The sequence below is a fragment of the Hylobates moloch genome, unplaced genomic scaffold, assembly GCF_009828535.3.
Source record: "Hylobates moloch isolate HMO894 unplaced genomic scaffold, HMol_V3 SCAFFOLD_7, whole genome shotgun sequence".
Classification (NCBI taxonomy): domain Eukaryota; kingdom Metazoa; phylum Chordata; class Mammalia; order Primates; family Hylobatidae; genus Hylobates; species Hylobates moloch.
Window position 1 is genome coordinate 84,644,746 of NW_026652282.1, and position 16,713 is coordinate 84,661,458.

At 37.1% G+C, this 16,713-nt stretch overlaps 1 protein-coding gene across 3 annotated transcripts in view; it reads right to left on the bottom strand.

Moving 5' to 3' along the window:
• Positions 1–433: 433 nt before the first annotated feature.
• The window catches only part of ZMAT1 (zinc finger matrin-type 1), a 49,511-nt gene continuing 33,231 nt past the window's right edge, over positions 434–16,713 (bottom strand). The window contains exons 5-7 of one of the 3 annotated variants that reach the window (XM_032757311.2): positions 15,788–15,853; positions 6,591–6,690; positions 434–2,968 (exon numbers count right to left, since the gene is read on the bottom strand). In XM_032757311.2, coding sequence (XP_032613202.1) covers positions 1,657–2,968; positions 6,591–6,690; positions 15,788–15,853 — 1,478 coding nt within the window. In that variant the 3' untranslated portion in view covers positions 434–1,656. Of the gene's footprint in view, positions 2,969–6,590; positions 6,691–7,155; positions 8,284–15,787; positions 15,857–16,713 lie in introns of those variants that run through there. The other 2 variants (XM_032757310.2, XM_032757312.2) reach the window with 2 other exon arrangements.

Genomic DNA, 16,713 nt, shown 5'->3' on the forward strand with positions numbered 1-16,713 from the left:
GGTCACAGAACGACTTGATGGTGCAACTGAGACCAGAATCCTGGAATTTAGATTCACAGGCCATTACACTTTGTACTATCCAATTGTGATCCTCAAATACTTAGAGGTACTGCTCATAAATAAAGGGAGCACCAGTGTAAAAAATCTGTCAAAATCAAACAATTCAAAGGTAACACCTTCTGGTCCTCTGCCACTTACCCATTCTTCCTTCTTCGGTTTCAAGCATTTAATTGGTCATATTTTCCTAACCTTAAACTGAGTTTGAGATTCAATATCAGCCTCTGTGAGATAAGATGCAGAAAATATAAAATTATTACAACTTCACAGTGTGATCTCCCCAGAGGTATTAAGTGCCAACTGTTTAATTATTGCCCCTCCAACTCCCAAAATAATAATTTTGGATGGGAAATGATCATTTGCATAAAACAATATGTAGAAATTAAAACACTTTAATATAAACATTTCCAGAATATAGACTGACTTTTTATATCAGTACTTTTTGAGAGCTTTTTAAAACTATATATCATCTAAGTTTATTATAGACTGTTTCATTTTCCACTTTCAGAACTAGAAAATGCAAAAATACACTGCAAATTAGATTTAACAAAGAAAAAATCAGTTTAAGTTATTTCATACATATTCCTTGGAGAAAGCTGAGACACATAAACACAGAAAAACAACAATAAAATACCACCAACACTAACACAAAACCAAGCAAAGAATTGATTTTGTAATGCTTGGTAATTCTGTCCTTTAAAATAAATTATCTCCCATGAATAAATAATTCACTATCACAGCAATTTGATGAGCAGAAGTAGACACAACTTCATTTAGGGAAATTACATTATATGTAAGATATGTGAGAAACATTTAATAATTTTTTTTCTTTTTTAAGAAAATGAAGGAAAGTAACTTGAGGAAAAGGCATATTGAATACTTTTACTTCACTTGGCTTTTTTAGAGACTAAAGTAGCCATCCACCTAGAAAAATTCCAATAACATGAATTTTATAAGACCAAACTTTTATTCCTTCAACTTTGAAGGAACAAAACTGAAAAGTTGAAAATCCTAGAGTAGACTCATCCCAAATCACTGTCTCTTCTGTCTTTTCTTGAGTAGGTTTCCTTTTAAGTTCTTGAATTCTCATGTTAGTGTTGTTCAGAGGCTAGGTTTAGGCTTTTTTGTTGTTGTTTCTTCTTTCAATTAAATTTCAAGTTTTTTTTAAATAGCTTTCCTAAAGTGACACTGACTGTTATCTACCTCTCCTTTTCTTCATCTGATCCTCTTGCTTTTGTCTAAGTCCATTTTCTTAGCTGATTTCCTCAATTAATCCTTGGGCAAACAAAACTAAAAGTTCAATACCCAAGAATAGACTCATTCCAAAACACAGATTCTTGTCTTTTCTTTAACAGGTTTCCTTTTCTCTTATGTTCTCCTTGAGTTCTTATGTTCTTTCTCAGAGGTTAAGTTTGGGCTTTTTTTTTCCTTCTTTTAATTCAATTAAAATTTTTATACAAAAAAACCCTAAGTGTCCTGAAGTGACACTGACTGTATCTACCTCTCCTTTTCTTCATCAGATGTTCCTGTCTTTTTCTAAATCCATATTGACTGTTTTTTTTTTTTTCAATTCAACCTTGGGTAAACAAAACTAAACATTCAAAATCCAAGAATAGACTCATCCCAAAGCATTTCCTCTTCTGTCCTTTCTTCAACAGATTTCTTTTTCTCTTTCCTGTGCTTACGTTCTTCTTTCTCGGAGGGTACATCATGGCTTTTTTTCTTTTTCCGATGCTTAAGCTTTCCTGAACTTACCCTGACTCTATCCTCCTCTCTTTTCCTTTGTCCGATGTTCTTGTCTTTGTCTAAATCTGTATCTTCATAGCTCTTTTTCCTTTTATGCTTGGACTGCTCTTTCTCTGGCCTTTCTTTGCCTTCTTCTAGGTGTCGTTTTCTCTTCTGATGTTTCCGTTTATGACCTGCTTGATGGTCAGTAGTATTGTTTTCTGAGGAGAGGTGCTTGTAAACTTCAGATTCTACACTGTATGAGCCAGAGTTATTTTCTTGCTGATTAAGGCTCAAGGGTACTGGTTTTTCTGGGAAACAGTCTCTGGTGAGTTGACAGTAGCTAATAGAATCTAGTCTCTGTTTGCTATCATGAGCTGGTAAGCAATGAGGTAACTGGTTTTCCACTACTTGTGAAATACTATATGATCCTGAATAGGTCTGGAAAGTCTCACATGGGAGCTTTTGCTCCAACATTCTATGTTTGGGTCTGACATCAACCATTTCTCTGTTCTTGTGTGTTTCTACAGAGCTATCTCCTATCTTTCTGAAACAAGTTTTTGGCTCTAGTCCTCTGGCTTTCTGCACTTTTATGTAATCTTCAAGTTCATCTTGGAAAGAATCATATGTCCTCTTTGAATGGGTTGGTAACCACTGAGGTAACTGGCTTTCCACTGGTGAAATATGGTATGGTCGTTGGTAGGTCTGGGAGGCCTCATGTGAAAATCTTTGCTCACACATTCTTGATCTGGGTCCAGAATCAACCATTTCTCTGTACCCACGAGTATCCACAGAGTTCTCTCTCATCTTTCTGAAACAAGTCTTTGGATCTAGTCCTCTGGCTTTCTGTACTTTGATGTAATCTTCAAGTTCATCTTGGAAAGAGTCATATGTCTTCTTTGAATGAGGTAACTGCTTTTCCATTGCTTGTGAAATATTGTATGGTGCTGGGTATGTTCGGAAAGTCTCAAATGGGAGTCTTTGTTCAAACATTCTATGTCTGGGTCTGGAATCGACCACTTCTCTGTATCTGCGGGTTTCCAAAGAACTCTCTTCCATCTTTCTGAAACAAGTCTTGGGCTCTAGTCCTCTGGCTTTCTGCACATTGATGTAATCTGCACACTCATTTTGGTAAGAGTCTTGTGTCTTCCTTGAATTCTTCACCAGATTGATAACAATGGATTCTCTGTAAAGAAGACAGTAGAAAATTTTTGTTATTAGATTATTTTATTCTAAATATTTTCTTTGTTCTTAAGAAAAGCATTAGTCTGAAAAAACAAAAACAACAAATACCCAAACAAATTTTAAAAACCTACTTCATTATAAAAGCTATAAATTGTGAATTTTTATGCCAAAAAAGCAGCATGGACAGTGAGAACCTACCTCATTATAAAGCCATAAATCATGACTTTTTATGCCCCCCAAAAAGGAGTATGGACAATGATATATCTCCCAGGCACCTCACAATTTTTATGCAAAAAAGAAAAGGAAATTTCCTCTGGCCTGGGATGAAAGGGAAGACGGGTACAAAGTAGCAGATATATCTGATGTTGTTGTAGCACTAAAAATGTTAAGGCATGTTGGAATGTATGGGTAGGGACTAATAATATTTAATTTCCTGACAGATGCTCTAATTTGAATGTCATATCATTTTTAAAGTTTTCATTAGTTCCTTATATTCATCTTATAAATGTGGTAGGTGTTTATTCTGTAATCTTGAGATTATTAAAAATCTAAATTATAAATCTAGCCAGTTGTGGTGTGTGTGCCTGTACTCCCAGCTACTGAGGCTGAAGCAGGAGGATCTCTTGAGCCCAGGAGTTTGAGGCTGTACTGCACTATGATGGAACCTGTGAATAGCCACTGGACTCCACCCTGGGCCAGAGAGCAAGAACTCATCTCTGAAAAAAAGGAATGTAAATGTAGGTTAATGGGGTAAGTCAGACTATTTAGCTTCTAAGTATTCAGATACAAATAATAGAAATATTTTGTACTAGAATAAAACAATGTAACAGAAAGAATATGTCTTGATTTTATTTTATTCACTTTATTTTATTTATTTTCTTGAGACAGGGTCTCACTCTGTTGCCCAGGTTAGAGTGCAGTGGTGTGATCATGGTTCACTGCAGCCTCAACACCCTGGACTCAAGCGATCCTCCTACCTTAGCTACCCAAGTAGCTGTGACCATGGGTACATGCCACTAAACCTGGCTAATTTTTCTTTTTTCTTGGGTAGAGATAAGGTCTCACTATGTTGCCCAGGCTTGACCTCAAACTCCTTGGCTCTTCCTCCCACAGTGCTGGGATTACAGGCATAAGCCACCAGGCCTGGCTCTATGTCTTGACTTTAAAAACATCAATACAAAGATAAATAGTCAAATACCCTCTGCTACCTGAACTACCCAATCTGCAACTGTCCATTCAATTCTCCTCTCCTTGAAATAACAGAATAAAATGGACTAAATATTTATTGAACTCCTACTATGTGCCAGGGCAGGCACCTTACACATACTATATTTCATCATAACAATCTTATATAAGAACTGACCAAAGTTACACACTTGGTAGAAAAATGGATCTGGTATTCGAATCCAGGTCCATCTAATAGCAAGACCTCTGTTCTTAGAGCCAAATCATGAGTGAACTCCCATTCACAATTGCTTCAAAGAGAATAAAATACCTAGGAATCCAACTTACAAGGGATGTGAAGGACCTCTTCAAGGAGAACTACAAACCACTGCTCAATGAAATCAAAGAGGATACAAACAAATGGAAGAACATTCCATGCTCATGGGTTGGAAGAATCAATATCGTGAAAATGGCCATACTGCCCAAGGTAATTTATACATTCAATGCCATCCCCATCAAGCTACCAATGACTTTCTTCACAGAATTGGAAAAAACTACTTTAAAGTTCATATGGAACCAAAAAAGAGCCCGCATCGCCAAGTCAATCCTAAGCCAAAACAACAAAGCTGGAGGCATCACGCTACCTGACTTCAAACTATACTACAAGGCTACAGTAACCAAAACAGCATGGTACTGGTACCACAACAGAGACATAGATCAATGGAACAGAACAGAGCCCTCAGGAATAATGCCGCATATCTACAACTATCTGATCTTTGACAAACCTGACAAAAACAAGCAATGGGGAAAGGATTCCCTATTTAATAAATGGTGCTGGGAAAACTGGCTAGCCATATGTAGAAAGCTGAAACTGGATCCTTTCCTTACACCTTATACAAAAATTAATTCAAGATGGATTAAAGACTTACATCTTAGACCTAAAACCATAAAAACCCTAGAAGAAAGCCTAGGCAATACGATTCAGGACATAGGCGTGGGCAAGGACTTCATGTCTAAAACACCAAAAGCAATGGCAACAAAAGCCAAAATTGACAAATGGGATCTCATTAAACTAAAGAGCTTCTGCACAGCAAAAGAAACTACCATCAGAGTGAACAGGCAACCTACAGAATGGGAGAAAATTTTTGCAACCTACTCATCTGACAAAGGGCTAATATCCAGAATCTACAATGAACTCAAACAAATTCACAAGAAAAAAACAAACAACCCCATCAAAAAGTGGGCAGAGGACATGAACAGACACTTCTCAAAAGAAGACATTTATGCAGCCAAAAAACACATGAAAAAATGCTCATCATCACTGGCCATCAGAGAAATGCAAATCAAAACCACAGTGAGATACCATCTCACACCAGTTAGAATGGCCATCATTAAAAAGTCAGGAAACAACAGGTGCTGGAGAGGATGTGGAGAAATAGGAACACTTTTACACTGTTGGTGGGACTGTAAACTAGTTCAACCATTGTGGAAGTCAGTGTGGCGATTCCTCAGGGATCTAGAACGAGAAATACCATTTGACCCAGCCATCCCATTACTGGGTATATACCCAAAGGACTATAAATCATGCTGCTATAAAGACACATGCACACGTATGTTTGTTGCGGCACTATTCACAATAGCAAAGACTTGGAACCAACCCAAATGTCCAACAACGATAGACCGGATTAAGAAAATGTGGCACATATACACCATGGAATACTATGCAGCCATAAAAAAAGATGAGTTCATGTCCTTTGTAGGGACATGGATGAAACTGGAAAACATCATTCTCAGTAAAGTATCGCAAGGACAAAAAACCAAACACCGCATGTTCTCACTCATAGGTGGGAATTGAACAATGCGACCTCATGGACACAGGAAGGGGAACATCACACTCCGGGGACTGTTGTGGGGTAGGGGGAGGGGGGAGGGACAGCATTAGGAGATATACCTAATGCTAAATGACGAGTTAATGGGTGCAGCAAACCAACACGGCACATGGATACATATGTAACAAACCTGCACATTGTGCACATGTACCCTAAAACCTAAAGTATATATATAAAAAAAAAAGACCTCTGTTCTTAACCACTATACATCACTGGAAAAATGGTGACTGGGTCACTGAATCCCTGGAACCAAGCCAACCTTCCAGAAATTCTCTGCATTTGTGTGGTTAGTGTGAGAGTGATCCTTCAGCATCTCTCCAAAGAACACTGCTCTCTAGTCAGGAGGGGTGCCAGTTAGCCAGGTTTGCCAGTAAACTATCATTACTAGAACTAAAACTAGAACTCCCTGAGGGACACTAGTATGCAATATGTTACAAATATTGCCAACCATACCCAGGTTTAACTCATAGGGACATGAATGCCTAAGAAGTTTGTAAAATACATCAAAGAGTGCTTGACTAGAAGCTCTGGTCTTTGGCATCATAGGAAAATTTTGGCAAAAATACTTACTTAATTTGATGTTCACTTCCTTGCATGTGGGACCGGAACATATCTAAAGATGTAAAAGCAATACTACAAATATGGCAAACATAGGTTCTCATACTAAATGCTGAAAAAACAAAGAGTTCAAGTTAAGAAGGTCAGTATAAATACATTTAGAATCACATAATGTTAGAACTGGACAAGAATTTATTAGAGACCATCTACTTGACATTTTCCAATAAAGATGGGGCCCAGAGAGGTCAAATGACTTGGTCAAAGTCACAGAGCAAGTTAGTAGTAGTGTTAGCCTCTCAGAGCCCACGCCTCTTAATTGAATGCCCAGAATTCTTTACACCACACCACACTGCTTCTCTAGCTTAACTTCTTCCCTAAGAATCTGCTATCTGTCTACTTACTGTTGCTACATGGAGGTGCAACAGGCACCTGAAATTTAGCATGGCCAACCAACCTTTGCCTCTGAATCTCTTAACCAGCCTCTTTTTGTTTGCCCCAACTCTGTTTCCACCCAACCAAAACCTGAAACGTCCCAAAACACTAAAAACAAATAAAGGCAAATTTTTTACTCTCTTACCTGAGATCACTGCAGTGCCTTAGTTACCAAAAGTAATTTCCACAGATTTTAGAAAGGAGAGAGGTTCAGTGAGCCCCACTCTCAGGATAAAAGCTGAAAGCAAAATTCTAAAACAAAACTACTAGTTACCACTTCAAGAGTCAAAAGCTATACACTAGGAACTATATAGTAACTAGAACACTATTCTGCTTTGTAGGTAGAATTAGAAGCAAGGGATACATTAATTTTTTTAAAAATCTCATCACCCTTCCACTTTATCTTTGATCAGAAGAAGCAAATTAATACATTTCATAAGCCAAATATAAAATCATTCTGACCCTAGGGAGGAGGAAAGAAATTGGTACCTGCAAAGATTTTAGGGACAACCACCGTAATCTTCTTTTAAACCAAAAAGTGACCTAATCATTTAAAAGAAGCTAAATTAATTATTATCAAGTATATTGGCCTTGTCTGAGCAAAGACTATTCATAGAAACAGGAGACTGCTTGCAAGGGGAAGGAAAAGATGCTGACTCTGAAGAACATGAGGCTGCACACTACTGGCTATTGTGGGCCCAGGAAAACTCAGCAGGTTATGTCAAAATCTGAATGAAATATTCCCTCAAAACTATCCTTTTCTATGCTCTAATTTCATGCATACTAAGTCACTTTCTGATTATAATTGGTTTTCCATATTCTTTGATACCAAGAAAAGGATACCCTGGATGACAGACATCAAGAAAAACTAGGAAATGGAAATATGTATCTCCTCTTACCATAAATAAATACCAGAATGGCAATACAATAACTTAAAGTACAATGTTCCCCAGACTTCTCTGATAAAAATCAACTGGGGTGTCAGTTAAAAATATAGATTCCCAGGCTCTCCCCTGGAGAACATGATTCAATGTTTCTGGCGCAGGGACAAGAAATTTTGATGATCACAAATATGGCAAATGATAATCACAGGCTTTGTGAGAAACATATTAAAGTAACATCTTTCCAGTTAGTTATTTATCAGCCACTTTCAAGTTTGTTTGTGGTTAGTGAGTCCCTGATTGGAGGCTGATCATCTTGAAGATTTTGGACTTCTTGCAAAGCTAAGGACTAAGCCCAGGAGAGTACATATTCACAACAACCTCTTTTAGGAAATTCTTACCATCTTTTACAGGTGCTGGAACTTAGGCTCAGATTAACTTTGCCAATACCATATATTTTGAGGGTACCCAAGTTGTGCAAGATAAGCAGGAGTCCTGGTTTCCTCGGGATTAGTGGTTCTCAATGCTGGTTACACATTAGAATCATATGGAAAAATTTAAAAATATTGATGTTACAGCTCCATATCAGACCAATTAAATCAGAATCTCTAGGAGTGGAATTAGGCACCCTTACTTTTTGAAAGCTTTACAAATGATTTAACTGTGCAGCCACTGTTGAGCACTTGCCCTAGATCAACCTTGTCCAACTTGGAGCCCACAGGCCACATGTGGCACAGGGCGCCTTTGAATGTGACTCAACACAAATTCACAAACGTTCTTAAAACATTATGAGATTTTCATGTGATTTTTTAAACTCATCAGTTATTGTTAGTGTTAGTGTATTTTATGTGTGGCCCAAGATAATTCTTCTTCCAATGTGGCCCATGGAAGCCAAAAGATTGGACACCTCTACCCTAGATTATTGAGCCAATAATCTTCATTATGACTATAAACTCAGATTATATTTCAGAGTTTTTACATATTTATTTAGTGCTTATAAAGTATACTGTATACAGTGTTCTCCTCCGTTCCTGGTTTGTTTCTACACAAACTACATCAGAAATAATATTCTAATAGAGGTAACATAGAAGTTTAGAAGAGCTGCCAGTCATGTATTAAAGATTCAGAGGCATTTCTAGAACTGTAGTCTGATTACCATTACCTTAGCCCTTGGCTTTTTCACATACTGATGTTCTTTATCTTTTTCTAGGATTCAGACATCTCAGAAAATGATATATAAAAGTTGTGTAAACCCTTTCTGTGAAGATATGAAACCTATTTATGGCCCCAAGGTCAGAATTCCTGATTGAATCCTCCTGGCGCCTGCCTCCATTCTGTTTCTTATACTCTCCACTCTTTTATTTCAGAGACTATTCTGAGGTTCTGTTCTGTTGTTGGCTGTTCTGCTCTCAGCCCTTCTAGGATTCCTTGTTTCTGAGTTCACCCAGAAACTCAGGCTCCTTTACAGCTTGTACCTTTCAGAATCTTCACTAACCTAAAACTTGTGGGGCCTACTCTTCCCCTAATCATAACCCTATCTCATAAGTCTCTGAACTAAGGTCTTTGTTTTCAAAGCACAAATTGGGAAAGTGCATGTCTAACACTATTTTCAATCTTGGTTCAATATAAAAATCACTTAGGGACTTAAAAAAGAGAAAACAAAACGTGAATGTGTAAGTCCCAGAGATGGTAATTTAATTGATTGGAGGGATGGCCTGAGCAATGGGAGTTCTAAAAGCTCCTCACATGATTCTAATTAGTCAAGGCTGAGAACCACTGGTCTAACATCTTAGACGGGGAAAAGCCAATTGAGAGCTGCACATAATCAAAACTGCAGCTGTCAGGAAGAATTGCTAATGGACGCTGGGCTTAATACCTAGGTGATGGGATGATCTGTGCAGCAAAACCACCATGGCACGCATTTATTTATATAACAAACCTTCACATCTGCACATGCACCCATGAAAGTAAAATAAAAGTTGGAAAAAAACTGCATGTGAATATTGGATTTATGTTATAAAGAAAAATAGAAAATGTCCAATTTACCTATTTTAAAATTATGACAGGACAAAACATTTTTACAAACCTAACATTTGTTACAAACCTATTCTGTGATGGGTTCTATATATACTACTTCAGTTAATTATTATTCAATCCTGTAGAGTCACATTATTTTCATTTTATACCAGAGGAATCTGTGGTGCAACTTGGCAAGTGACTATCAGTATATCTCCAAATCTATGTTTATCCCTCTATACAACACTGACTCTCAATAAACAATTTGCAAATATGAATTGAGAAAAAATTATGTCCTCATTACCATATAAAGCACTAAGAAGGATACTGCAGAATAAAATATAATCCTTTGTCTCAGAGAAGCTAATTCCCTTGAGGGGCTATAATTGTATCAATTGTCAATGAACAGTAAAGCCTATGAGAAATCAGAGAAAGGGGAGAACACAAAGAACTAGAACAGTAAGAGAAATTGTGATGGATCTTTGAGGACAGAAAAGATTTGAATTTGTAAGAACGCAGGTAAGGGCATTCCAGGGGATGAAAATAATATCAAGTATGGCAGAGACAGAAATGAGCACAATGTGTTGAATCCAAATAATCGGTTTAACAAACACTGAATACCTATGTGGCACCAAGCATCAGGTTAAATGCCAGGGATACAAGATGAATGAAACAGCCAAGTTGTTCACAAATCCAGTGTGAGAAAGACACATGAACAAAAAATTTCAGTCTCACTTGGTAAAAGTAAGAGAGGTATGTTTAAGAGGTATGCGAGCACAAAGAAGCAGGGGCACTTAGCATAATACAGGGGTCTGAAAAAGGCTACTGGAAGAGATAATGTCTTAGCTAAACTTGGAGGGATGATGAATAGTTAACCTGAAAAGAGTTGAGAAGAGTGTTTTAGGTACAAAAATTCATGAAAAAAGCATAGAAGTGCTTACAGGAACTTCTTAAAATTTGGAATTGTTGTAGAGTAAAACATAAGGGAAAGAGATGGGAAGAGGCAAAATGGGTCAGATCAAAGAAAGACTTATATGTTATGCTAAGGAGCCTAAATTTTTTATTCTGTGCTTTGGGAAACCTCGAAGTGGTTTATGTATTAAGTGATATGGTTGGTCAATTGTGTGTTTTAGATGAGTCTCTTCTGTGGCTGCAATACAAAGGGTTAATTAAAGAAAAGTAAGCCTAGAAGTAAGGAGATCAGGCAAGACACGATGAGGACATGGACTAGATGGGTCTCAGTAGGGGTAGAAAGAAGCAAGGAGATTGGTATAACATTTAACTTTAAAACTGGCAAAAGTTAGCGACAGAATGAATATGACGGATTGGGGAGAGGAAAGAATCTAAAGTCTAAAATAATTCCCAGAAACCTAATTTGGTAAGTGGGTGGGTGGTGATCCCATTAACTGAAATTGGAACTTCAGATGTATGTGTTGTTTTAATGGGTGGGAGAGTAGGCAATGGTGAATAGTGTAAGTCTGAACACAGAGTCTAAGATATCTACAAAACTTTCATGTAAAGGTGTCCAACAGGCAGTTATATACAGGAGTATGAAAGGCAGAAGATAGGTCAGAGAGATTTTGGAGATGTCAGAACATGGGGGTGGATAGTCAAAATAATCAGAGTGGATGGAATCTCCTGAAGGTAATGTATGGGTGGGCACAGGAATAGCAACATACTGATAAAACCCTGGAGAATGCCATTCTTTAAAGAAAGATGGTAGAGAACGACGAGCCTATGAAAAGTCCACCAAAGCAAAGGACAGCGAATTATAAGAATGAACAGGAGAGAGTGATGTCAAAGGAGCTAAATAAAGATGTTCATTGGACTTACAAATTTAGAAGTCACTTTGCCACTGTGAGTACTAGTTACAGTGAGGTGGTAGATTGGTGGTGTGAAGGCTGAGGGAATAAGTGCAAATAACAGCAGTGAGTTGAGTAAATAATAAGTGGAGACAGTAAGAGTGGACTACATTTTAAAAATAACGGTTAAGAAGGGAAGGGGAGAATGTAGTAGTTAAAGGAGAACTCAGGGTTACAGGAGGATTTAGTTAAACCAAGATACTTGGTAGTAATCCACATCTGATGGCCAAACTTTTCTTGATGAAATCACAAAGGAGCTTGTCTGAGAAGTGTGAAGAGAAGGAGTGTAGAGCAGAGGAAGAGAGTCTTGAAGAATATAGGTTTAAAATTGCTGCTAAGGGGAAAGTGAAGGAAAAGGAAACAGATTAAGTAGGACTAAAGGCCCAAAGAGGTTAGGTACCAAGACTCTGAAAACATACCCAATCTCTATACTTTATAATTTTCCACAGCATCACTCAGTAGGCTTTATGCAGAAGTAGAAAATGTAGAGGGTGGAACTGATCCAGGGTTGAAATCCTGCTACTAGGGAGTGAGAGAATAACAATGAGGTACAAGTAAAGCTTTCCAGAAGGTTGTTACAGCATTAAGGTGTGAGGTGATGGTAGTAGAAATGTAATGAATGGCTACAGAAAGGAGAAATAGTTCTAAGATTTGATAAGATTTGCTAATGGATAGAATATAGATAATTAAGTAGTCAAAGATAGCCTCAAAGATTCAAGTGTAGGTGACTAATAAACATTGGAACTACTAGCAAAGAGAAAACTTGGGAAATTCAAGTTGATTGTAGAGAAGATTATTAATTCCGTTTTAGGTATGTTGAGTTATAGGTGAAGGTGAGGCATCTGAGTGCAATAATGGGGCCAAAAATTAGTAAGATAAACAAAACAAATACAATAAATAAAAAATACATACATACTTTAGTTCCATATCGTTATGGTAGCCATTCCTGTGCTAATAAGATCTGAGCTGGATGAGGGACATGAAGAAAGCAGTGAGAATGATGAAGAAAAAGAGAAAGATTAGATATGGGAGAAACATATATAAACAATAGCAGATGGAGAGGAAGGCAGACAGAAGAAAATGGGTGATGAGTGAAACAGTTAAGGTGGCATATGTTAAATTATTACCACTTGCTCACTTGTAATGAGGGCATCTGCTGTTACTGTTCTTTGAAATTCTCATTAGCTAGTTAAAATTATCCAGGTATTTTTTAATGTTCAAATGTTTACTGCTCTCAAAATGAAAGAGCCAAGGTAGGGTTGAAAAATCTGTTGAGCTCTAGCTTCAGAGGCTAATGTAAAGTGATTCCAATGACTGGATTAAATTATGCTGATGATCATCCCCTCTCCTCCACCATTAGATGATAATTTCACCAAAATCCTTCTTTCCTTATTCTAATAACATTAAAACTTCAGGGTGCCAAAATGGCCCCCCCCATTTAGAAGTGACAGGAGTGCACACACTTCTCATAGTTAACTCAGTTCAAATTTACCTAATGCTACAAAATTAGAAGCCCCTTATTTCAGATACACTCAACCTAGCAACAGGAAAATTACCTTAACAAGTGAAAGTTGTCATTTCTCTGAACATACACTCCTACTTTCAGAAGCCCTAGCACTTGTATTTCTACACTTGCCTAAATCAACATTCTTCATAATCCTAGATAAAAACACGTATCTCTATGTAACTTTCTGGGATATGCTGAATCACACTAAGTAGAAACCCGAAAGAGTAGAAAACAGGATAAGCACTCAACAAATAAAGATAATTAATAGTTATCTGATGCATATATTAAGCTAATCTCTATTGAAGTGGTCCTATTTCTGTGCGAGTTTCTATCTATAGCACTGGAAATATAGATGAATTAGATGAAGTCTCTTGCCTCAAAGACCTTACATTCTAATTGGAGACAGACACATGGAGAGATACTTAGAAATGCAGGTTAAGGAAGCACCTAAGATTAACCTTGAAGTAATTGAATGAGTGGGAGTTAGCCAGGGGAAGTGTTATAGGGATATTCCAGACAAAGTGGCAGCATGAACGAGGGCACAGACACAAAAAACAGCATAATAGTTTCTGGAAACCATATGTAGTTTGCAGGTACTGACCCACATAGATCATGCCAGGAAGTAGCAGGGGATAAGCCCGGAGAAGGCAGGCAGAAACAAGATGGTGGAGAGCTATGAAGGTTAGATTTTATATTCAGACGATGAAGGAACAATGAAGGGTTTTAAAGAAGGGAATGACGTGGAAATACTTACACTTTAAGTGAAACACTCTAGTGGTTAAATTGGGGGTGGGTTTGTGGAAACAAAACTGGAGGCAGAAAGAGTAGTTAGGAAGTTGTGGCAATCACTTCTCAAAACTTATTTAGTACAAATCACCTACAGATCTTGTTAAAATGCAGATTCTGATTCCGTAGGTCTGCAGTGGGGCCTGAGAGTCATTGTTCTAACGAATTCCCAGGTGATGCCAATGGTGTTGATCCACAACCCATACACTGAGTAGCAAACCTCTAGGAAAGATCTTGAGGACCTGAACTAATGTGGGAAGGCAGGGCTTGAGAGAAGGGGAGAGTAGTATTCAGGAGGTAAAAGAGTCACAGCTTGGTGCTTCATTAGATATACGAAGTGAAGAAGGTGGTGTTTGGGGGTTCATAGTTACCTGCGGGTTTCTACTTTGAATGACTAGGTGGATTTGAAATGGCTATGAGGCATCCAGGTGAAGCAGTAGCTGCCATTTGGATATGTGAATCTAATGCTTGACAGAAAGGTCATAAGCATACAGATGAGAAATGAAACCAGGGAAATAGAAATCATGTTTGTAGAGTAAGGTCAAGGATGAAACCATGGGAATACCTACATCTAGGTAATGAATAAAAAAAGAGCCCATAGAGAAAACAAAAAAGAAACAGAAATAGAGGAGAAGAACCAGAGCATAGTTACATATGACAAAGAATAGAGCTTCAAGGAGGAGAGAAGAATGAACATTTTCACATGAAGGAGAAAGGCTAGGTAAAGAAAGATCTGAAAAATAATAGTGAGTGGAGGAAAAGAAGTGGGTGGAAGAGAGAATATGAAAGGGGAATAAAATACACTAGTAGTGAGAAGGTGCCTGTGGGGGGAAAAATGAAAAAAAATATATGGTTAGAAGAGCAAGTGGATCATTCCAGTCAGGATCAGTCTCTTTACTGTGCCTGAATTCTTGCCACTCTTTCTTAGCTCCAAGCCCTTTGGTTCATCCTTTCTTCTTCCCACTTCTATCCATTGAAAATTATCTAAATATATGAAGATTTTTCTGGACCATTATGCTTCACTCATCTAGTTACCAAAAATATGTACACAAAAATGCGCCTGTCGGCTCTTGCAATGAAGTATTATTAACCTAACTAGTTTACACGCTTGCTCCTTTAGGGAACTGTATTCCCAAGAATGACTAGCCTAGCACCAGAGACACTTAAAACATACTTAGTAAAAATGATATAACCACATGATATTAATTTAAAATGCTTCCTTATGTATATACCTAAGGATCCTTATTTACCTAAAATAACATGAAACCATGAGAATTCCTATATTTGATTCTAAAATTAAGAGGGGTCATCTAAACCATTCAGGTTCTCATTTCCTAGAGAATGAATAGATCAAGTTAGATGGACTTGTAAGTCCTTATAAAATTCTATGATTCCATGAATACTATCAACCTCTCAAGAAGAGTAAAATGGTATGTAAATAAGCTAGTATGTTTTATAAAATACAAACTTCCTATGAAAAAGTTTTGGGATAATTTTATGTTTACCATTTGCATTTGATTTTGCTGGAAGAGATTTCTCTCTTATTTAGTCTACAAATATCTCCCTGGCTTCATTTCTTTTGTGTTTTTTTTTTCCCCAATGTAACGTTGTTGAGTCATTACTGGACTATTAAAGAAGCAGGATAGAGCTTGCAAAATTTGTTCAGATTATTCAAACCCAAATCACTGCTGGGAGAGGAAGGCATAGTCTTATTTTTAATCCCACCTGGAGGAGGCTTGACAGGAAGGGGCTTCAGGAATGTTGACTCTGCAGAAGTAGTAAGAGGCACTCCTGCTGAAATAGTTGTAATAAGAAGTGATAAACATATTTTCAGATATTAGAACTGCATTTATTGTAAAGTACTGGGGAAATTTATAATTCTCTAAAAACCCACTCCCCAGATTTTTTTTTTCAACAGACAGCTGCTGGATAAAGCGTCTAAAGTAAAAAAGAATTTCCTTCTGTGAGAATGGAAATGTGAATATGAATTTGTCACCAAGTTTGATATGAGAAGGAAGTAGTATTCTGTATTAGGCATTGCCTAATTATATTCATATAAAGATCAGTGAAAATATGATAGCCATCTTATGATTCTTTAAAATTAGTGAGGATAAAACATATGATACTAACTTCTAAGTTAGTCTTTCTTGAGTAACAAAGTAAAGCATCTATTCATTCTATATTTGTGATGTCTGCATCAGAATAAAATCTATGTAGTTGTTTAAGACTATAAAACTATACATGTTCCTACAATTCCAGTATTTCATAGCTCTTTCATTTATCCTCCTCTCTGAGCCCAAGTTGATAAATTTTGGGACTGAAGATAAAGCTTTTACAGGATGTTTTTTCTTTTAGGGCAAACTGATTCTGTCTGTCTTTGGAATGACAGGCAGAAAAAATGTATAAAAATTAGAGACTAAATTAAAAAAAACAATTCTGGCTTCATTTATTAAGAAAAGTTTTAATAACATATCTTGTGGCATTGCCTTTGCTGGGTGACTATGAGTTCAAAATTGATGAGTTCAAATTATACTATGAGTTCAAAATTGATGTTGGTGAATTTTCCATGCCAGGCATGCCTTAGTCTTAAAGTGTTGAAGCTACAAAGAACGTGGTAAATTATTTACTACAGAGGATTAATCATCTTTTCT